Source organism: Lissotriton vulgaris, chromosome 1_2, assembly GCF_964263255.1.
Source record: "Lissotriton vulgaris chromosome 1_2, aLisVul1.2, whole genome shotgun sequence".
In the NCBI taxonomy this organism is placed as follows: Eukaryota; Metazoa; Chordata; class Amphibia; order Caudata; family Salamandridae; genus Lissotriton; species Lissotriton vulgaris.
Window position 1 is genome coordinate 341,184,791 of NC_141686.1, and position 22,650 is coordinate 341,207,440.

Here is a 22,650-nt window from a genome sequence, read left to right on the forward strand (position 1 = left end):
TAATATGCCAACTCCCAGAAGTGGCACTTCTACATATGACACACTCATGCAACACACACCATTGCGAAGCATTCACTCTCACGAGTTCGCACATATCAGATTCGAACCTGTAAACCCCACGCATCAGGAACTACCAGGGACACATACATTCCCCATGCATTCCTATGGGAGGGCAGGCCTATCTCATCACATGCACTCAGAGTGGGCACGCACTTTCCACTGGGACACAGTGAAAGTGCGCAGAACCCAAAAATCACCATCACCAGGTCACCATTAGAAGCAAAAAGTCTAGGGGTGAACCTGCCATAAGGGCCAAGTCCAACAGTCCGGGATGGCGATGGCGATGTCCGGTGCTGAGGAGGCGTTCATCCATGTTTCCGTGAGGAAGGCGACGTCTGGTGATGTTGTGTCGAGCAGGTTCCAGAGTTCCACGGCGTGTCTGTGGACGGAGCGGGTGTTGAGGAGGATGCATTTAAGGTGGTTGCTGCTGGTTTTCGGGTTGGCGGGTGCGAGTGCCGCGCAGGTTCGGATGCAGGAGTACTTGCAGGAGTGGCAGCTGAAGGGTCCGTGTGTGCGTCTCGGGGTGGCTCGGTAGCATCCAGGGGTCCGGCCGGTGTTGAGTGCGTTGAGGGCGGCGGCGGCAGCGTCGTAGGTCTGTCGGGGTGTCTTGCATCGGCGCGCCCGCTGAGCGTGGGAGTGGGCATCATAAGAGAGGAGCCGGGAGGGCGGGTCAGCTGGGTGGCGTGTCCGCCGGGAGTCAGCGGCAGGAAAAGTGGTTGCCCAGCGGCGGCTGGGGCGTCCAAGGAAGGCAGCGAGGCAAGCGGCAAAAGCGAGGCGGGGGTCGGCAGGAGCAGCGGAGAGTGGGGGCGACCTCGCCTGAAGGTAGGCGCATGGTCATGATATGTTAAATTACATCATTGATGAGATCACTTTTGACCTCTCAAACAACATTACTGATGACATCACTGATGACATCCTAATCATATGCAGCATAAGGTGACTGAATGTACATGTGGAAGTCAATAGCATGAAAATAGTCTAAGCCCAAGAGACACGTGTAAATGTGCATCTTAAAAACTATATTGTGCATGCTTTTCAAATCACTAAAGTTCAGATGGAAGAATTACTCCATGGTGAAAAAGGTAATAGCTGAGTGCACCTGACGTGGGTTACAGAGGTATATTTGAACGTAGGTTGTGGCTTAACGCGCATTCTAAAGAAAATCTGTGAAAAAGTTGCTGTTGACAATTCACTACCAACCTGGATTTCTGGCCCAAGTTAAGTAGTTGTGATCCAGTGGTCCAGAGACATTTTATAAGCTGTGCATATTTATTTCCAGAACTTAACTAAAGATTTTCGGGCATTACAGATTATTGAATAATATAACGTGTAGGGTTGTCCCACTTAGAGGTGGTTTATCTCATTCTAGTGCTGTAGGCATGACCCTAAGGTCGCAGCTGTGACGCCCATCGCCAGACGTGTTCAGTGTATTTGACTAATCTTCTTAGCGCTGAGCCCAAGGAGCCCTACAGAAGCAAACGTATACTTGTCAACCTCTGGCCTTGAAATTTGGATCCATCCGAAGTCTTTAAGTTGATAATAGAAAATTGTCAAGCATGTTGAATTACTTAGTCAACACACTCAATAGTATAGTGTCATAATGTCTGTATGGTGTCATCAGTGATGTCATCACTATTGTCAGATGTGATGTAATATGAGGTCATAAGCAGTGCATGGCGGGGGCTCAAGTTATAGTTCGTAAATATTAGTATTTTGATTATTCAACATTAGTTTTTGTAGTACTTCAACACTGAACTATAATGTTACTTTTAGCCTTGAGTCAAACGGGACTTAAGTTATTAGTGATACGAAAACACTCTTCCTATGGAAACTCTGACGTAACTATAACTGCTGCCACTGCGCTGTGTGTGTGCAGACTCGTAACTCGTATTTCCTCAACTCCCCACAAAAGAGGTCCAAGTCACTACTCCTGGATGCCTAATTTGTGTTCAGCAAGTGTCGTAGTGATGCGTTGTGGCTTAACAACAAGCATTTGTCCACCTCAAGTGAACTGCACTAATCTGCATAGATCTGCATCTATTGGTCTGCGATAGACAATCAATACTCATTGCCTGCTCCTTTTCACATCCTCAATCACAATCATTTTTAGCATATATTTGTTTTATGCACCAATGCACCATACTAAAAAAAGGTTCATTATAATCCTCTTTGTTCATTCCTACAGTGTTTAGAGCTTTACATTCATTTTCATGGTATTCGGTATCCGCTTTGGTTCTGTCATTAGTTAACATAGAAATGGGACTTCAACTCGACCTGTCACAAATGTATAATTAAACTATTGTTTCTATAGCATGCAGCCATTTGTTGCTACTATGTAAATGCAGGTGGGTTCATCAGATGATGTCATTCTTTTGTGGTGGATCATAATGAGTCCAAGCAATCGAGCCTGGCCCTTAGCAGCTTAGCAAACTAGAGGGGAGGGGGTGAAATGAGAACTATGGCAGCAAGTATCACAATGTATTATTCGATGCTCTGTTCCATTGCAGAAGAGTCGAACCCTATCTATGAATATATCGCTTGGGACTCGACAGTGAGGGTATGATTATACAATGCAAGTCATTGCGGTAATACTAGAGCGAGAACCCCAGTGCGCACATGATTTCCTACAATCACATATTGGCCACGTGTACACAAAAAAAAGCGGGCATTGCTCAATTAATCCGGAGTTTGTATAGTGCAGCTACTCACCCCTGAGGGTCTTAAGGTGCTTAGCGGAGTGGGGGAGGGGTACTGATCCTCAGGGCGTGGAGGTTCAGTCGAAGAGCCGGGTCCTGAAGTCCTTCCTGAATTGGATCAGCGACAGGGATTGCTTGAGGTAGGAGACGGCTCATCCTCTGGTTTTGGTCTTGTGGATCCGTGGGACGGTGGCTAGGCAGGTTGGGCGGGGTGAAGTCGTCTGGCGGGTACGTGTAATGTTAGACTGTGTTTCAGGTATGCTGGTCCTAAGTCGTGGAGCACTGAGTAGGCATGTGTAAGGAGTTTGAAGGCGATTCTCTTGATGATTGGGAGCCAGCGGAGTTGTCTGAGGTGCCGTGTTATGTGGCTGCGGCAGGGGATGTCTAGGACCAGTCTGGCTGTGGCGTTTTGGACGTTCTGTATTTTCGTGAACTGTTTCTAGGTGACGCCTACGTACAGTGCGTTACCGAAGTCAAATCTGCTGGTGATGAGTGCATGTGTGACAGTCTTTCTAGGTTCTATGGGGATCCAGCTGAATGTCTTTTGAAGCAGGATGAGGAAACAGCGTTGATTTGGTGGTTCTTTGTGAGCGAGGAATCGAGTATGATGCCGAGGTTGTGCGCATAGTCTGTAGGGGTAGGAGGGGTTCCTAGTGCGACGGACCACCAGGAGTCGTCCCAGGCTGAGGGGCGGGTCACAGGATGAGTACTTCGGTCTTGTCTGAGTTGAGTTTGAGGCAGCGGTCTTTCATCCAGGTAGCAACGACCTTCGTTCCGCTATGAAAGTTGAATCAGGCGGCTGTAGATTAGTTGGTGAGGGAGAGGATCAGCTGGAGTGTCTGTTGGCTTAGGAGACGATGTTGAGTCTGTAGTTTCTGACGATGGCCGTGAGGGGGGGGGGGCCATGTAGACGTTGAAGAGAGTGGGGTTCAGGGAGGAGCCCTGGGGCATTCCACGGCTGATCTTTGTAGGTTCTGAGAGGAACAGGATAGTCTGACACTGTGTTCGGCCAGTCAGGAAGGAGTGGATCCAGCCCAATGCCTTGTCGTTGATACCGGACTGTTCCCAATGGGCGCAGGGTCAAGACTAATTTGCATATGGCTGGGTCCAAACTGAAATGGCATGGTGAGCAAAAAACTGGATTTAGGCCCAGATCTCTGAACTGGGATGAATGTATGACTTTGTTCTGGATTCTATCCATCAATTGTTCTTTTTTGCATTTGTCACCCTGAGTGGGATGGGTATGCCCAGACGTGGGTCCCGTGCTCTCCGTACCACTGGAGTCAAGCTATCCTGGCTGAGGGGTGAAACCCCAAAACCAGTTCTAGGATGCTTGTTTCCAGTCCAGGGAGGACCTGGCCTGGCAGTTCGGGCTGGACTATTCCCATTGGGCGCAGGGTCAAGGCTGATTTGCATATGGCTGGGTCCAAACTGGAATCGCATGGTGAGCAAATAAACTATGGATTTAGGCCCAGATCTCTGAATTGGGGTGAATGTATGACATTGTTCTGCATTCTGTCCATCAATTGTTCTTTCTGCATTTGTCGTGGATACCAGCGTCCTGAAATCTTGTGATTAGGTGCGGTGGGAGTTGTCGATGGTGGCCGAGAGGTCCAGTAGGATGAGGGTGGCGGTTTCGGCCCAGTCGCGGAGGGAGCGAATGTCGTCGATGGCGGCGAGGAGTCTGGTCTCGGTGCTATAATTGCTTTGGAAGCCGGATTGGGAGTTGTTCAGGACATAGTTCGCTTCAATGAACTTGGAGAGTTGGGCATTGATGGCCTTTTCGATGACCTTGACTAGGGGGGGGGGGGACTAGGGAGATAGGTCTGAGGTACTTGAGGTCTGTCGGGTCGGCAGACGGCTTCTTCAGCAGGGGTTGATCTTGGCGTGTTTTCAGGCGGCAGGGAAGGTGGCAGTTTTGATGGAGCAGCTGATGATGATGATGCTGCGGCTGCTCAATGTAAGATGTGGTACTGGAAAGGATCTGGTGGTGCTCTGGAGTGGATGCTCTTTATGGTCTTGAGTGTGTCATCTGTGGTGAGTGGAGTCCAGTTGAGCATGATATGTTGGGGTAAGGCCTTGTTGTGTGCGGGGGTGGCAGGCGTTGTAGCAGGGTCTTGGGTGTCAAAGCTGTCGTAGATCTGCCTGATCTTGTGGTGGAAGAATGTGCTGAGTTTGTTGCAGAGGTCTTAGGGAGGGTGAGATGTCTGTGGTCTCACTGTTGGGCCTAGCGAACTCCTTGACGATGGCAAAGACTTCTGTGCTGTTGTGTGCGTAGGCGTTGATTCTGTCTTTGATGGCCGTTTTTTTGTGGTTTTAAGGAGAAGGTGGTGTGCATTGACAGCGGTTTGCTTGGGTTTCTGGGATTTTGTTGTTCCTCTCTCTCTTCTTGAGTTGTCTGCTAATACGTTTGGACTTGTGGAGGGCTGAAGTGAACCAGATGGCTTTCTTGAAGTTTTGCCTGCCTGGTGTCTTCTTGAGGGGTGCTGGTGTGTCGGCTCAGTGGAGATCCATTGGTGACGGTTGTGTGCTGCAGTGTTGGCATCTGCTGGTAGTGTGGTCATGCTGAGAAAGTTGACGAGAAGTTCTTCGGTGGCCTTGTTCCAGCTACAACAGATGGGGCAGAGTGGGGGAGGGTGGTGGTGAACGGTGGGAATGGCTACGTACGCACAGTGCAGGTTGGTCCAGAGGAGTTCGGTGGTGTGGCTGTAGGTGATGTTCCCGCTGACGGAGAAGACGAGGACTAGCTTGTGTCTGGTTGTATGGGTCGATGTGGTGACTAGCTGCTTGAGTCCGATACTTGCGAGGTTCTCCAGTCAGGAGTCGGTGTTTTGGTCACTGGGGTTGTCCAAGTGGAAGTTGAGGTCTCCGAGTAGGATGTAATCGGCGGATGCTAGAGCCTGGGGTGGGATGAGGTCTTCGATGGCATCACTGAAGGGTGGGGGCTGGGGGTCTTGTAGACTAGGACGCGACAGAGTGTGGTGTTGGGGTTGCTCTGGATCTGGAAGGGGAGGTGTTCCATGTTAGTCGTTGAGTCATTCAAGTAAGTGGTCAGTTGGTGGGTGTTCTTGTGGACGATGGCTTTGCCTTCTCCTGGTCAGTCGACGCTGTATTTACGGGTGATTTTGTAGCCGCAGGGGATCGCGGTGGTATCACTGATTTTAAGTCCAACTTCTTGCGCTTTCTTGGTGGGCATTATCAATCTAGTATGATTGTGAGGTATACCCCCCTTACCCTAAATAGAGCACTGAGAAATTTAAAGAAATTCTATATTTTTAATCTTGCAAGGAAATGGTGGCTTTTTTTAACATGTGTTCCAGAGAGTGTCAGTAGTGGGAAAGTGTGCAGATTCGACATCAGTAAGCATCCTATGTGCCCGTGTAATTCCTCATCTTTATTCAGGCCCCTGGCTTCCTCTGCAACCAACTGTATTAAATCTTAAAACGATTCTTTTCAATTTCTTCTCTTGATCACCTCCTGTGATATAAGGCCAAAGAAAACGAGCGAGTCTACAATGCTATCGTGGCATTTTACAAAATCTCCAGACACTGGTGAATTTCAGTCTGCGTGTTTAATGCCTCTCATGTGCTCCATCACTTGCTAATGGGGAAAATCAAGTTGGCCACATATTGTTTTCTGTGTGTACATTCTTTCACGTATATATACACAGAAATCTGTGCTACAGGTTATGAATTGATTGCTTTTCCTTCCTGTTATGCAGAATAACCTCCTTTATTTTGACACCAGATTTGCAAGCCATACATTTCCCTCATATTCTGAAACCTTTTAGGTTAGATGGCCCCTTTCTCTCATTGGACTATCTATATAGCTATGGGCTTGTTGGTCATTTAAGGATCGGGCTTTACGATACGTGATGGAGCGATGTGAGGTAATATCGTGTCCAATCACCTGATCAGCTTTTAATATTTTCCAGTGTTTAGAATTTGTCTTGCTGCCGTGTACCTCGTATTGTTTGTAGTCATGAACCTTACGGTAATATCAGGTCCCTCCTTTGGTGTCTCTGATTTGAAAGTAGTTTATTCATGTTCTGGGTTCTCGCTTGGCTGCTGGCTGCGTACTTTTTTCTTCCTTCTCATACACTTCTTGGCTATCACAGTTTCTATGGGTCCGTCGCATTTCATCATAGGGGATACTTTCTATCAGTTTCTGTGGATGCACGCTATTCTCAATGCCCTGCTTTTTCCTTCCTATGTAGGCTTTTGACCATATGTGCTGCTCTAGCTCAGTATGGATAGCCAGGTCATTTATAGATTGATTTCTGATCTAATTAGTGAATTTTAGGTTGAGATCAGTTTTTGTCTGTCTCTGGATTAATCTTTTAGACATTTCCCTACTTCCATCCCACGGCAGGGGAAGGTCATCTATATCCCCGATCCAAATCAGCGCATGGTTTGTCATGTTTTCATTTTGTGATGTCCAGACCACCTGTTATGTGCCCGGGCTAGGCCCATGTAGCGAAGTAGCTCATTTCATATATTGTCCAATTTTTTACAGGAACATTTCTGCTGGGACCTTTTGCACATATTTGCATGCACAACAATGTTGGATTTTTTCTCTGAGACTACTTTGTTTACACATCTAGCTTCGCTCAACATTACCACGATGCCTCGAACACCATGTACAAGGCCTCTTGACGCACTATGTACAAATGTCGTATCTTCATCCACAGGGTGACAGGGCTATCTACATATCTAGAACATTGTCTAATCTATACGTACATCACAAAGATGGTTTCTATTATAAATAATGAGCATCCCAATAGATTAGTAGATAAGGCACTACAGCTGACACCCAGGGTCCGTGCAGGCTGAGACTTCACCATGCAGCGGGCTGGCATCTCCGTGAGGGGGAGTTCAGTTTGTAACCAATACAGGGCCTGCATTCTTTCCTGTCAGGTAATGGGGTGGGATCGTGCCTTAGGGGGGATTCTTGGCTTCACACCCACACACAGTACACGCAGAGTAGGGAGTGCATAGTAGGAGTACGCCTGATTACTGCCTTGTTTATATGCCTGCATATATACACTGTTTTAGAACCACAATAGAACAATATCTACTATTTACGTGCTTGTAATCCCTTTCAGCTGCTGCGGTCTACTGATTATCGCAGCTTATGTATTCTATACAAGAATAACGTTGGTTCAATAAATATATTGAAATCGTCCCACTGTGTATTCTTTGTATATTTCTCTGAGAGCAAGTACGTTTGCGTGACTGAGCAAAAGGTTCTGTTCTGTTTCCAAGATCCCTGGGGGGTCAGGGTTGTCACGTTCAGAGGTTGCCAGAAACCATTTGCTTCCTGGTAAGGTTAGGGAGTCTTATGGTGGCACTGTGAGCTAGCTGGTCTCTAGGCCAACTCATCCTGCGGAGGTGCCCGGAGCCAGTCTAGGCACCTCATACAAAGTTTATATTGTCCAACAAACGCGCAGGTCCTACGGATTAGTGGGAACTACACGACACACCTGTTCCTTCCACCAGACCACAAATACATTTGCATAGCTGGGAGAGCAGGTGCCCATTGCTGTCCCTGAGATGTGTCTGTAATATCTATCTTTAAATATGAAAATATTGTTGTTTAGGCAAAAGTCATGGTCCTAAGCATCCATGTATAGTCATATGGAGATATTGGTCTATTCAAAAAGCGTGTTCGTAGGCTCTTAGACCTTGCGTGTGTTGTATACATAATTAGCAAGATCACATCCTGGGTAATTGTCAAACATGATTGTCTCCATTACATATCTTTTGTAGAAAATTCTCTTTATCTTTACAAAATGATGGGAGGCTCTCCACAGGAATCAGCAATAAATGGTTTTAGTTTATTGCTGTGTTTTCCAGTGAGCTATTGTTGGAGGGCACTATACGCCCCCCTTGTTCTTGCATACATTTGTTAGAAGGTAAAAGCATGGTACAGTAGAGGGTAGTGTTTTACACAAATGAAAATGTTGCCATTCCCATTTCACAACAATCCATATTTAATAATTATTGAAAGCCTTTTGTTCATAATTGCAAACAATCATTAAAACCACGTTCTTGCCCCTTATCGGATGACATTGGTACTTATGTCGTCATTACGTAATGTGTTAATGGCCTCCCTTTGTCCGTTACTCAAGTTGGATCTGATTCTTCCCTTCTTGTCTTGACTGGTGAACAATTTATTTGAACAAGTCTTTGACGACCGAGTCACTAAAGACATACAGATTATCATGAGGCAAGGAGGAGTTGTATGTAGCGTGGTTTTTGAAGCGAGTTAGGCTTCCCCGATCTATCTGTGCCCCCTTTCCGAGCAACGCTTCCCGCTCTTTCGTTGCACATATATTTCCATCATCCAGACCAGCCGATGTCATGAAGTATCAGCGTCTCTTGAACTCAAGTCATGTTTTCTGTACTGGGCCCCCTGTTCTCATGTTCATTGGCTTGGGTCTGATTTTATGTTGATATCTTAGAAACGGAAATATATCAATTCTACATGAACTGTAATCTAAGTCCCTACTCGGGCAGAAATATAAGCCAAGGTTCTGGGTATTTAGTTCATCCATTGTCAGTTAATGTTGTGATGAGTTAATAATCATATCTCGCCTTGCTCTTTCTCCAGTATTAGGGGTGTCTTTCATAGATTCACATGCTTGAATATTCCCCGTCGTCGAAGTGGGAGTCCCACGGTAAATAAAATAGCAATAATGCTAATAATATATATATATATAAAATATATAAAGTATCATATAAGTAGTAAAACTGATAAAATATGTACTGAAAAACCTTTACAAAGGTTACTACATAGGAATGCATTAGAGAGAAAAAACTCATTTGCAACATATCAGTGTCATTATGTTAGTCCAAACTGTAGCCAATCAGGCTCAAGCACCCTCTAGAACCTTCTCCTCAGAAGCTCAAGCCCTCAGATTTTCTACCGCACGTCGTGTGAAGGGAGTCTCCCTGAGCTCTGCTCAGTTCTTTTCAACTTATCTACTCTTCTCAGTTTTTTCACAAAGATGTCAAGTAAGAAGTCTTTATTTAGACCTTGTTCCTCCTGTGGGAAATTACGTTTATTTGAGAAAGACCCTCATGACAAGTGCATTTATTGCTTGTATCCTGATCACAAAGTGGTTGATTGTAGGTTATGTAGAACTTTCAATCCTAAAACCCTTAAGGACAGCTGTTGTTTCTGACGCAGAAAGCCTTCAGTCAGCTCCTTCTTCTGTGGCTTCTAAGCGTGGCAGTGTTCAGGAGTTACCATCTCCTTTCCTGAAGAAAAGAAAGCTGGCTTTGACTGTGGCTGCAGTGCCACCTACTGCTTCTGTGCCTGTTCTAACTTCGCCCACGAGATCTGGCTCTCAGGCGTCGTTTCCAGCTTCTATTAAAGTGGTTACACTTCTCACAGCGCGGTCGTCGACGGGCTCGTCGACGACCATTCCGACGACGAGATTGGCTGCTGGGGTTTCGTCTACAACTACAGTCACGACGACATCGGCGTCGTCATCGTCGACGAGAATCTCGACGACGGCTCTCACGTCGACGAGAGCCTCTGTTTCTTCAATCTCGTCGACGATCCCTATCACATCGTCGACGAAGAAGCCATCGTCAATGGAGAACCCATCGTCGTCAATCCCATCGTCGACGAAGGCCTCGTCGACGAGGCTCCCGTCGACGGCAACGACGAAGCTCCCGTCGACGAAGGTGCCGTCGACGAAGGTGCCGTCGACGAAGGTGCCGTCGACGAAGGTGCCGTCGACGAAGGTGCCGTCGACGAAGGTACCGTCGACGAAGGCATCGTCGATGTCTAGGATGCCGCCTGCAACACAATCACCGTCGACGGCCCAGACGACGTTTACTGCATCGTCGACGACAGCGTCATCGACGGGCTCGTCGATGAGCAAACCAGCGACAGTAGGGTCTAAGCCTTCTACGTCCACGGAGGCGCCTAGAGACTTACCGTCTACGGCGACTGCTTCAATACTGGCGTCATCTACGCAGGGCTCTGCGTTGACAGCAACTTCTAGTTCTTCTTCCTATGCCAACATGCCTTTGGTGGCCATGGACACTTCAGTTTCTGCTGTACAGTCCTCATTCAATAAAGAGGAAGATTCCGCTTTCCACCTTCAATCCCCTGCTCTACAACCACCACTCCAGTTGTTCGTGTCTGACCATGAGACTGAGTCAGTTCCTGATGACACTGTTTATGGGGATGCCCGGAGTCCATCAGATTTAATCATTAAATGCCAGGATACTTCTTCTGAAGAAGAAGAGGAAGAAGAGGTTGAGCAGGTAGATCAGCACGAAGACCAATGCGTGCAAATCCCTATGACGTCTATTCCAATGACACTTTTCTCTAACCTCCAACATATGTTGGACGATTATAACAGACGTTTTCCACCTACCCCTCAGGGTACTCCAGTTCATGAATCTACTGATATAGCACTTTCGCATCAACCACTACAAACTCCTCCAAGACAGTCGGCTCCGTCAGTACATTTGAGTGCTCCTCTGCCTACTACTCCACTTACGGACACTGACTCAGAGCCAGAGAGAGAAGAAGGAGAGGTGTGTCAGGACTCAGATGGTGAGCAGGATCCTTATTTGGCAGAATTTGATAATTATCGAGTGCAAACACCCTCGCCACAACAGGGCCCTTCAAGTGATTCACCTCCTGTGGACATCGCTAGTTTTCATAAACTTATGGACAAGGCGGCGGACCGCTTCAAGTTGTCAAGGGTCCAACGTGATGAAGACTGTTTTCTGTATGATTTCAAAAATCAGCCTTATAAACAGGTGCATACAATACCAATTATTGAATTTATTTGGAAGGAAGGGCAAAAGATTATGAAAGCACCTAACTCCTTGCCGGCCCAGATACCTAGATTGGAGAAAAAGTACAAGGCTCCAACTGGCTCGCCTGCTTGTCTGCTCTCTCACCCAAAGCCTGATTCAGTTGTGACTCAAGCAGCACAACGTCGTGCACGTAATCCTACAGCGCCTGTCACTTCCCCTCCCGATAGAGGGTCGCCGATTGGATGCAATCGGAAAGAAATTTTCGTCCATGGCTTCAACTTCAGCCCGTGCTGCGAATGCTCTCGCAATTTTGGGTCGTTTCGACCGACAAATGTGGTCAGACATGTCCATCTTTCTTGCGCAGCTTCCTGAGTCATCCAAAGTGGAAGCGCTCCAGGTCCTTCAAGATGGTCAAAGGGCTTCGGAGGAGAATATAGACTGTGCTGTGGATGTGGCGAATACTGCATTCCGTATCCTTGCCAGTGCGGCGGCGCTCCGACGCCAGGGATGGTTAAAGTCTACTTCTTTCAGGCAAGAGGTCCAGTCAATGATAATTGACATGCCGTATGATGGCGAATCTTTGTTCGGTTCCCAAATCGATGCTTCTTTGGAAACCATAAAGAAGGATACCGACACAGCGAAGTCGCTTGGGTCATTACAATTTAAGAAACAGCCCTTTCGTGCAGCTCGGGGGCGGGGCACCTCGTCCAATTTTACCAGAGGAGGACAGTCTCAGTACCGCCAGTACAATCAAGGAAACCAACGGTACTCGAATCCACAATCTGCTCGTCAACAACAATCCAGACCCTATAGAGGAAAGTCCAATTATAGAGGTGCCAACAACACCAACAAACGACAATGACTTGCCAGTTCAACAGGATGTTGGAGGTCGAATCTCGCAGTTCTACTCTCAGTGGTCTCAAATAACATCGGACCAATGGGTGTTGGACATTGTGCGCAAGGGTCACGCCTTGGAATTCACAGAGTTTCCTCCTCCATCTCCGCCTTCGGGTCCGCCACCTCCCCATCTCGAAGAACTACAACATCAAGTTCAACTATTACTAACAAAGGGAGCAGTCGAAGTGGTTCCTCTATCACAGCGGGAGAAAGGCTTCTATTCGAGGTTCTTCCTCATTCTAAAGAAGACGGGGGAGTGGCGTCCCATTATGGATCTGAGGTATCTCAACCTCTTCCTGAAACAACAGTCCTTCCGCATGTTAACATTGTCAGAAGTCTTGCGTTTTCTCTGCAGCGGCGATTTTGTGACTACAATAGACCTGCAAGACGCCTATTTTCATGTACCAATCATTCCTCAACATCGAAAGTACTTGAGATTCAAAGTAGGACGCAACCACTATCAATTCAAGGTCCTACCGTTTGGCCTCAGATCAGCTCCCCGTGTGTTCACGAAGGTGCTGGCTCCGGTCATGGCCTACCTGCGTCTTCAGGGAGTCCAGATATTTCCTTACTTGGACGATTGCCTGTTGAAATCCCAATCCGCAAGTCAGCTGCATCCCGACACACGATTGTGTCTCACCCTCTTCAATTCCCTAGGGTTGACCATCAATGTAAAGAAGTCACATCTCACACCTCTACGGAGCAGGACATTCCTCGGAGCGGTTATAGACACGGACGTGTCAAAAGCGTTCATCTCCCCCGAGCGGAGACAGAAGATAGTTCATCTGGTCTCCACCATCAGATCAAGGAAGTCAGTTTCAGTGCGAATGTTAAAGTCATTTATGGGAATGGCATCATCTTGTATCGCACTGATCCCGAATTGCAGGTTACGTACCCGTCCTATTCAGGAGGAATTGGACCTACAATGGCGACAGGTGTCGGGGTCGTTCAACGACCAGGTGACAGTCACAGCTGGCATGAAGAACAGTCTACTCTGGTGGGAGCGACGGACCAATCTGAACCAAGGGGTCTCTTTCCTTATCCAGACTCCAGATCTGACATTGACCACGGATGCGTCCATGGACGGATGGGGAGCCCATCTCCTGGATCTTTCCATCAAAGGAAAGTGGACGGCGACTCAGAAGACCTGGCATATCAACAGGCTGGAATTGCTGGCGATCTTCCTAGCGCTGAAGGCCTTCTTACCAGTGGTGCACGGAGAATCAGTGCTGGTTCAAACAGACAACACCACCAGCATGCACTACATGAACAAACAGGGCGGCACGAAATCTCAGCCCCTGTCTTGTCTTGCCCAGAGGATTTGGGAATGGGCACTTCGCCACCACATTTCTTTGACAGCAGTCCATTTGCCAGGAGCGTCAAACATACTAGCAGATTCCCTAAGCAGGTCTGCGTCATCCACTCACGAATGGGAGTTACACCAGCCGACTCTGGACCTCGTGTTCCATCAATGGGGTCATCCCAAGATCGACCTATTTGCAACGCCAGTGAATCGAAAATGCCAGGCTTTCGCCAGTTGGCATCCACATCCGGAATCCAGCGGCAATGCCCTACTCATGGATTGGACCGGCCTATTTGCATATGCGTTTCCACCACTCCCACTGGTACCAAGGACGTTATGGAAGATGCGCAGGCAACCCTGCCGCTTGATTTTAATCGCCCCACGTTGGCCCAGACAGGCGTGGTTTTCAGAACTCCTTCTGATGTCCCAATGCAAACCAATTCGCCTCCATCCACGTCCGGACCTTCTGACAATGGACGGCGGACAAGTTTGTCACCCAGACCCGTCAACGCTTCAATTATGGGCTTGGAACCTGAATTCATGGAGTTTGCCTCTTTAAGTATACCTCAGGACTGTAGAGACATTCTAGCGTCAGCTAGAGCTCCATCAACAATCAAAACATATAGGCTAAAGTGGAAGCGCTTCTGTCATTGGTGCGCAGCATCCAACGTACATCCTATCAGTTCCACTCCAGAACAACTGTTACCGTTCTTCTTAAGTCTTGCTCAGTCTGGTCTTTCACATGCCACATTGAGAGTCTTTTTGGCGGCCATCTCACGCTACCGTCATGATGGCTCTACGTCTCTCTGTTCATCCAGAATCATCAGACAGTTCTTTAAAGGACTTTTCAGGAAGTTCCCTCCGTTAAGGCGCCCTCCTCCAGCTTGGCACCTCAACGTGGTGTTATCACAACTTATGAAACCTCCATTTGAGCCAATTCATCGTTCAAACCTCAAGTTTCTGACCTGGAAAGTGGCTTTGCTTTTAGCTTTGACTTCGTCTCGTCGTGTAAGTGACTTACACGCTTTCACCATCAAACCTCCATATTTGCAGTTCAAACTTGATGGAGTGTCACTTCGTACCAATCCTTCTTTTCTTCCAAAAGTACCTTCTGACTTCCATTTGAACGAGCCAGTTTTCTTAAAGACTTTTTTCCCGGATCCTAAATCCCCTGCGGAACAGCGACTACATTCTTTAGACATCAAACGGTGTCTGAAATTCTACATTTCTAGGACAGCCCCTTTTCGTAAATCCAATCAGCTATTCTTAGCATATGGACTACTGCGCAAAGGACACTCAGTGACTAAACAGACAATAACACGATGGCTCTCTTCAGCCATATCGTTTTGCCATCAGCAGGCTGGCAGGCCTTTAACTACTCCAGTGAGAGCACATTCTACGAGAGCGATGGCGTCGTCCATCGCATTGTTTGCCGGAGTGCCTCTACACCAGATTTGTCGTGCAGCGACATGGTCCAGCAGGCACACCTTTACCAGACATTATTGTTTGGATGCTGTCAACGAGGCGGACACCGCAGTGGGGCAAGCAGTGCTTCGTCATCTTTTCAAATAAGGTGAGCCTCTTTCCCTCCTCCATTCTTGAGATTGCATTGCTTTTATGCTATATGTTGTTCTTCTATTGTTTGGAAATATTGCAATCTCAGCTCTAGGAGGTTACTGCTATCTATTCTATTCAAGCATGTGAATCTATGAAAGACACCCCTAATACTGGAGAAGAACAATTGTTACTTACCTGTAAACAGGTGGTTCTCCAGTATTGGTGTCTTTCATAGATTCACATGCGACCCACCCATCCTCCCCTCAGAGGCTCTTTTCTCCTCATGCACTATTATTACTAGTGCTACGAAAATCTGAGGGCTTGAGCTTCTGAGGAGAAGGTTCTAGAGGGTGCTTGAGCCTGATTGGCTGCAGTTTGGACTAACATAATGACACTGATATGTTGCAAATGAGTTTTTTCTCTCTAATGCATTCCTATGTAGTAACCTTTGTAAAGGTTTTTCAGTACATATTTTATCAGTTTTACTACTTATATGATACTTTATATATTTTATATATATATATTATTAGCATTATTGCTATTTTATTTACCGTGGGACTCCCACTTCGACGACGGGGAATATTCTCGCATGTGAATCTATGAAAGACACCAATACTGGAGAACCACCTGTTTACAGGTAAGTAACAATTGTTCATCACCTTTCTCTTCCTATGGGGTGTTATCTTTTTGTCTTCCATTTACTCTATCCTGTCTTTCTCTTCCTCTGTTTGTGCCTCTTGCTTTTGTTTTTCATTTTTTATGATATTCCATGGTCCGTCCTTGTATCAGTAACCCGTACTCAGCGAAAAAAGTGGCAAGTAGGTTTTTTTTCTAGGTAGTTGCAAATAGTCGTCTGAGTGACCTTCTGAGCTTGATTCCTCTGTCAGAAGTTCATGTCGTCTTTGTGTCAATGGTATTTTGACTGCTCTCCTTACTTATTCGTATCCTCTTAAAAAGTTTAAGACTCTTCCAGTACAGTAGTCTTGCTTTTACCTTTAAAATTTCCTCTTTTGTAGCTATTACCTCTTTCTTATCACTTGTTCATTATTCTCGTTCTTAAGTTCAGCTCTTATTTTCAATGTGAGGTTGGAGAACTCCATCGGACTGCAGACTTAGAACTGAAACAAAAAAAAACAAGTTAGCAGGCCTTTCCCATCTATGAATTCATGATCTGGAACAACATCCCTGTATCCATCAGGACCGCCCGACATTGCTCCCGTTTAGGAAAGAGTTGAGGACTCACTTCTTTAAAAATAATTTTTGCTCATCTTTGGCCCTAGCTTTAGGCTGGGTTTGTAGTATGGAAATAACATATAGATACATACATAAAGAAGTTGGCCTAGCCTACACTAACGTTTGAATATATTTGAAAAAACTTGTGAAAATGTTCATGGGAGAGTTGAGAATGGTTATCCCACCAAGTTTTACTCATGGTGGTTTTCCCACCCTTTTATTTTTTTTAATGAAATCAAATAAAAGTAAATTCATTCATTCATTCATTCATTCATATCCCACCAGAGCTCTCCTGGCATCCAGTTAAGATTTTAATGTTGTCTTATCACAAGTAACAAGTCCACCTTTTATGCCACTACTTCACTGCAAGCCTTAATGTAGGTAGTTGTCTACCTAGTAGCAGTCACATCCTCAAACAGTTAGCAAATTACACGATCCATCAGTAGATGAACAGTTCCTGTAAGTTTACAAAGACAAAGTTAAATATGCATCCAGTGTTAAACATGCACTCATGCTCTACATTATTAGAATTGACAAGGTATGAAAATAAGACAGTTTTTTTGCACCGGCACAATTTGGCATATGGTTTTCTACTCGTGCGGAGACTAGGGGTGGGCGGAATTTGCGTAGTCGTGTTACGCACAGCTCAGCGAAAAAAATCTCTGCGGGCAAGCTGAATTCTGCAAACACACGGAATTGCTTGTTCCGCCAGTTCACAATGCTTTTTTCCTGTTTGCGAACGATGTTTGCGTGCTCGGGGGAAATATCTCGCGAACACACATTTTGAAAGTGCGAACAAACAGAAAATTCTGCGAAGCCGTGGATCGCGGAAGTTTTGGCAATTTCACGTTCTCCGTGGAATGCGTAATTACCCAAATTCCGCAAGCGGAACTGAATTTACCGCCCAGACGTAGCAGAGACACCACATAGAAAAACCACAGGCGGGGTCCACGTGTGATAAAGATGCAACCATGGTTTTTCTAGCCCAACATACCTCTACTAGATATTTGTAAAGCAGAAACATGTGGTTCTGTGCATCCTTTCATAAAATATTTCTCTGGTAACATCAATGCAAGGAAGAAGCCCAGAAGTGCGTAATTGTTCTAAGCATATTAGTAACTCAATTAGCCATTCTTTCCTTTCAATCAATCAATCAGCAGTTTATAGAGCACGCTACTCACCCGCGATGGTCTCAAGGCGCTGGGGAGGGGGGAGGAGGGAGCAGCTCCGGGTCAGTCGAAAAGCCAGGTCTTGAGGTCCTTCCTGCACATGTGGAGGCTTGGGGAGCGTCTGATGTTGACCGGGAGCTCGCTCCAGGATTTGGCTGCGATGAAGGCTCTCCTGCCGGATCTGTTTCTGCAGATGCGGGTGACCTCTGCCAGGGCGAGGTCAGTGGAGCAGAGGTTCCTCTTGGGTACGTGGAAACATACTGTGTCGTTGAGGTATGTGGGTCCAATGTTGTTGGGGGGTTTGTAGGCATGGGTGAGGAGTTTGAAGGTGATCCTATTCTCGACGGGGAGCCAGTGGAGGCTTCGTAGGGGTTGGGTCCTATGTTCGTGGCGAGGTGTCCCTAGAATGAGCCTGGCTGCGGCGTTCTGGACATTACAGATTCTTTTAAGTTATTGCACAACGTGCGATGTGCCACGGCTTGCTGCAAATGGAAAATGTTACTCACTTGCAAATACTATCAGCTTGTCATGTTGCAGGCTCACATGCATCACCCACTTGCTGTATGGTGGAAAGTATATAGGTTGCTCAGATTAAGCAGTTTATTTTTTTGATTTTACACATTTAAGCAGTTGTACTCCGATGGAGAAAACAACACAATAATTGAAGTTGGAGTCTGCGCGCTAATGCATTATGCCTTTCTGCTATGGGATCACGAGTCGTTCTCCAGATCAAAACTCAATCTTAAATAAATTTCTTTTTAGTAGTCAGAACCCAACCCGTGAGAGATCACCACATGTGAACTGTAGAACTACAAGCAGCAAATGATTGTTTACAGGTAGTAACATTTTCCTTCCTTCCTAGATATTACTGTCCACCTTTCTCATAATATAACCGTGCATTTCTTTCAAGAAATATTTCCCATGTATAATTCTCAGTGTTCATTTCATTCTGCAGCCCAGCAGCCGACGACAGAAAGTATGGATGAAAAAGAGAAACGTAAAGCTTCTGCAGGAAGGAAGAACTTTGCTTATAAAATGAATGAAAGAAAACACCAAGGAATACACAGGACGGAGAATTTTAACAATAAAACACTACTTGCAAGGCAGAAAAGAATATGCACCGGCCTAAGAGCTTATGCCTGTGCTGAGTGTAAGAAGACATTTACTGGAAAGACGCATCTTTTACTGCACAAACAAACACACACAGATCGGTATCCCTACACTGAGCATGAAATGAAGTTTGCTGATAAGGCAACACGTGAAAAAACTCACAAAGGAGAGCGGCCCTTTCACTGCAATATCTGTGAGAAAAGTTTTACTCGGAAGGGAAATCTTCTACAACATCAAAGAATACACACAGCAGAGAGACCTTATCACTGCACTGTGTGTTCCAAACCCTTTTCTCAGAAGGCACACCTTGTAATGCATCAAAGAACTCACACAGGAGAGAGGCCTTATCACTGCACAGTGTGTTCCAAGTGCTTTGCTCATAAGACAAACCTTGTGCTGCATCAAATAACTCACACAGGAGAGAAGCCTTATCACTGCACTGTGTGTGAGAAGAGGTTTTCTCGGAAGTCGACCCTTATACGGCATCAAAGCATACACACAGGAGAGAGGCCTTATCACTGCACTGTGTGTTCCAAACCCTTTTCTCAGAAGACAAACCTTGAACTGCATCAAAGAACACACACAGGAGAGAGACCTTATCACTGCACAGTGTGTTCCAAATCCTTTTCTCAGAAGGCGACCCTTGTACTGCATCAAAGAACTCACACAGGAGAGCGGCCTTAGCACTGCACTGTGTGTTCCAAGGGGTTTACTCTTACGGCAGCCCTGATATGCCATCAAAGCATACACACAGGAGAGAGGCCTTATCACTGCACTGTGTGTTCCAAGAGGTTTTCTCGGAAGGCGACCCTTGTACACCATCAAATCACACACAGGACAGAGACTTTATTACTGCCCTGTGTGTAGCAAGAGCTTTGATCTTAAGGCAAGCCTTGTACACCATCAAAGAGCACACAGGCGACGGCCATGACGCCTCACTGGATATGGAAACTGCTGTAAACAAAAGGTGGTGCTCAGCAGCATCAAGTAATCAATCAATCAATCAATCAATCAATCACGGCATTTGTATAGCGCGCTACTCACCGGGGAGGGTCTCAAGGCGCTGGGGGAGAGGGTTACGTCACTGCTCGAACAGCCAGGTCTTGAGCTGCTTCCTGAAGAAGAGGTGGTCCTGGGTCAGCCGAAGGTGGATGGGGAGGGAGTTCCAAGTCTTGGCTGCCAGGTAGGAGAAGGATCTTCCTCCAGCGGTGGCTCGGCGGATGCGTGGTACGGAGGCGAGGGCGTGGCTGGCCGATCGTAGCTGGCGGGTGGGCGTGTAGAAGGTCAGGCGGTCGTTGAGGTACTTTGGGCCCAGGTCGTGGAGAGCCTTGTGTGCGTGGGTGAGGAGCCTGAACGTGATTCTCTTGCTGATGGGGAGCCAGTGCAGGTCTCTCAGGTGGTCGGAGATGTGGTTGTGTCGTGGGATGTCCAGGATGAGTCGTGCGGAGGCGTTCTGGATGCGTTGGAGTCTTTTTTGAAGTTTGGCTGTGGTTCCGGCGTAGAGGGTGTTCCCGTAGTCCAGTCGGCTGGTGACGAGTGCCTGGGTGACGGTCTTCCTGGTTTCGGTGGGGATCCATCAGAAGATCTTGCGGAGCATGCGCAGGGTGTTAAAGCATGATGAGGAGACGGCGTTGACTTGTCTGGTCATCGAGAGGGAGGAGTCCAGGATGAATCCGAGGTTGCGTGCATGGTCCGTTGGTTTGGGAGTGGTGCCCAGGGCAGGGGGCCACCACACATACGAGATGAAAGTCTTCTCAAAGCACTGCCAAAAAACCTTCATTTAAAAATAGAATGTGATCTTTTACATCATCTAAGAATCTACAGCTGAAGTTAGACCTCCTATGACATCTAACAATCCTTCCGGGCTGAGATCCTCCCTTTCCTCTGAATGTCAGAAGAGCTTTGAGTTAATGGACAAACTCCAACGTTCGCAGCGTCTCCAAAGAGAATGGAGGTTCTTCAACGTCACCAACGTCCCTTCACCAAGCAACGAACTTCACAGAGGCTGCTTCACTGCGAAATAAACCTGTCCGACTCTCATGAAATGTGTGCAGTGTTGAGGACGTGTTACCAAGTGTGGATCCTAAACTATCCTGATAGACATAACTTCTGGCATTCAAAAAAAAAAATATTGAAAGAACTGGGCAAATGGGAAAAAGAAACTAGGAGAAGAAATCGGAATCTATTACCGCTTGAGGACAAAAAATATAAACTCCTTCCATCACTAAAGCAGGAACATCTACTCCCTGTCAGTATCTTCAGACCGGCTGTGTAAATATTCTGTACAACCCATCCAGGCTGAGAGATCAAAAGAGGATTCATGGCTGTCCAGATTCTAACAACTTACAAAGGAGGCACCAACCATATCATTCTGCAGTTTCAACTGCCGAGACCGTTACACAATTCATAATGTTTTGAGATGGTTTATTCAGGTGGGAATTTTTACATTTTTTTGATAAATCAATTTTATTATCATTTTGGGACAAAAAAAAGACAGCATAAATCTTACATAGTAAAGCCAATTCCATCTCCAACAGACAGTAAAAAACCCCACTGTTAGGGCAGGAGTATTTATGCAAGCCACCCAAGCTGGAGAGCAGCACCCCGTTACACGGGAGAGCCAAAGCTGGCAATTTAAAAGAGTAGGTTCAGCCATTTGCCCCAAGCCCTATGGAACCTCGCGGGACAAACATGTGTCTCAAAGAGGGGTTCCTCTTGGGCCACGCACCAATCCACCCCCCGGCGCCACTTTCACAGGGTAGGGGGGTCGGGCTGGGCCGAGGCCGCTGCAATATCTCATTTAGCCACAGCGACCACCGTTCCCAGAAAATGTTTGTCCGCTCTAGAGCCGTCCAAACCTTCAAATACACCCAGGAGAAGACTTATGGGATCGTGTGGAACCTGGCGACCCAAGGTCTGTGTGAGCTCAGATTCCACCTCGGACCAGAATGGGTCAAGGCCTGGGCAAAGCAAACCATATGGTATAAGTCGGCCTGAGTTTGGCCGCTATTCTGGTGAGAATTAAATACCCAAAAACTAACTTTCACATACATTACAAAACAAAGCAGATTGTCTGATAAAGACACTGTAAGGAGTATTTCATTGCATGCTGTGATGTGTTTTGTGAGGTCAGTTGTGTCCTGTTCTAGTGTGAGGGGTGAGATTGACAACTAGACAAAGGACACTGCCGCAGGGAGCTGTTTTCCAAGAATGACTTATTTTATGTAATAAAACTTTGCTAATAAACCAATCTATCTGCCTGTTCCATGTGGCGATGAGACGGGAGATACTTCAAACTCATCAGTGCGTTCAGAGTGTCTGTTTTCTATCTTTGTGATTAGTCTGTCACGGAAGAGGGTGGGGAGGAACTTACGCCCCCCTGCAGCCCTTCCACCACCAGCCCCTCAGATGTGAGGCGTTCCAGGGTGTAGTTCGCTCCATCACTGTGTTTATTAGAGTAGTGCAAGCGTTACAAGTTCAATTTCCACTGTTGATGATTCCAAAGACAACTTTTGACGTTTAATAGTGTAATTGCTTTGGGAGCACCTTTGTCTCTTGGGCCTTTTCCTTCACTGAGCGTATTGATTGGCTTAAAATAGTCCAATTACTCTGGACCCTGTGCCATCTGTGAGAGCACAAGGTGTGCCTCTAAACTGTTATATCGAAGCAACAGCACTAGTGTATGGAGTCGTGAAGCATCCTGGGGAACGCTGTGTGTCCCCCACAAAATCCACCCGTGGTCATCAGTGACCATGAAGCAAGGGACAGACAGATGCCTGGTGCTAGGCTTTGTACGAGGCTCCTCTGGGGTCACTCAGACACCAGTGCCCAGGTCGCCA

The 22,650-nt window shown here is 46.7% G+C and overlaps 1 protein-coding gene across 1 annotated transcript in view; it reads left to right on the forward strand.

Annotated features, from left to right (window-relative positions):
* The window catches only part of LOC147736715 (uncharacterized), a 45,895-nt gene extending 23,785 nt beyond the window's left edge, over positions 1–22,110 (forward strand). The window contains exon 2 of the mRNA XM_086953434.1: positions 18,657–22,110. Within this exon, the coding sequence (XP_086809560.1) occupies positions 18,657–19,495 (839 nt within the window). The 3' untranslated portion in view covers positions 19,496–22,110. The remainder of the gene's footprint in view (positions 1–18,656) is intronic.
* The last annotated feature ends 540 nt before the right edge of the window (positions 22,111–22,650 follow it).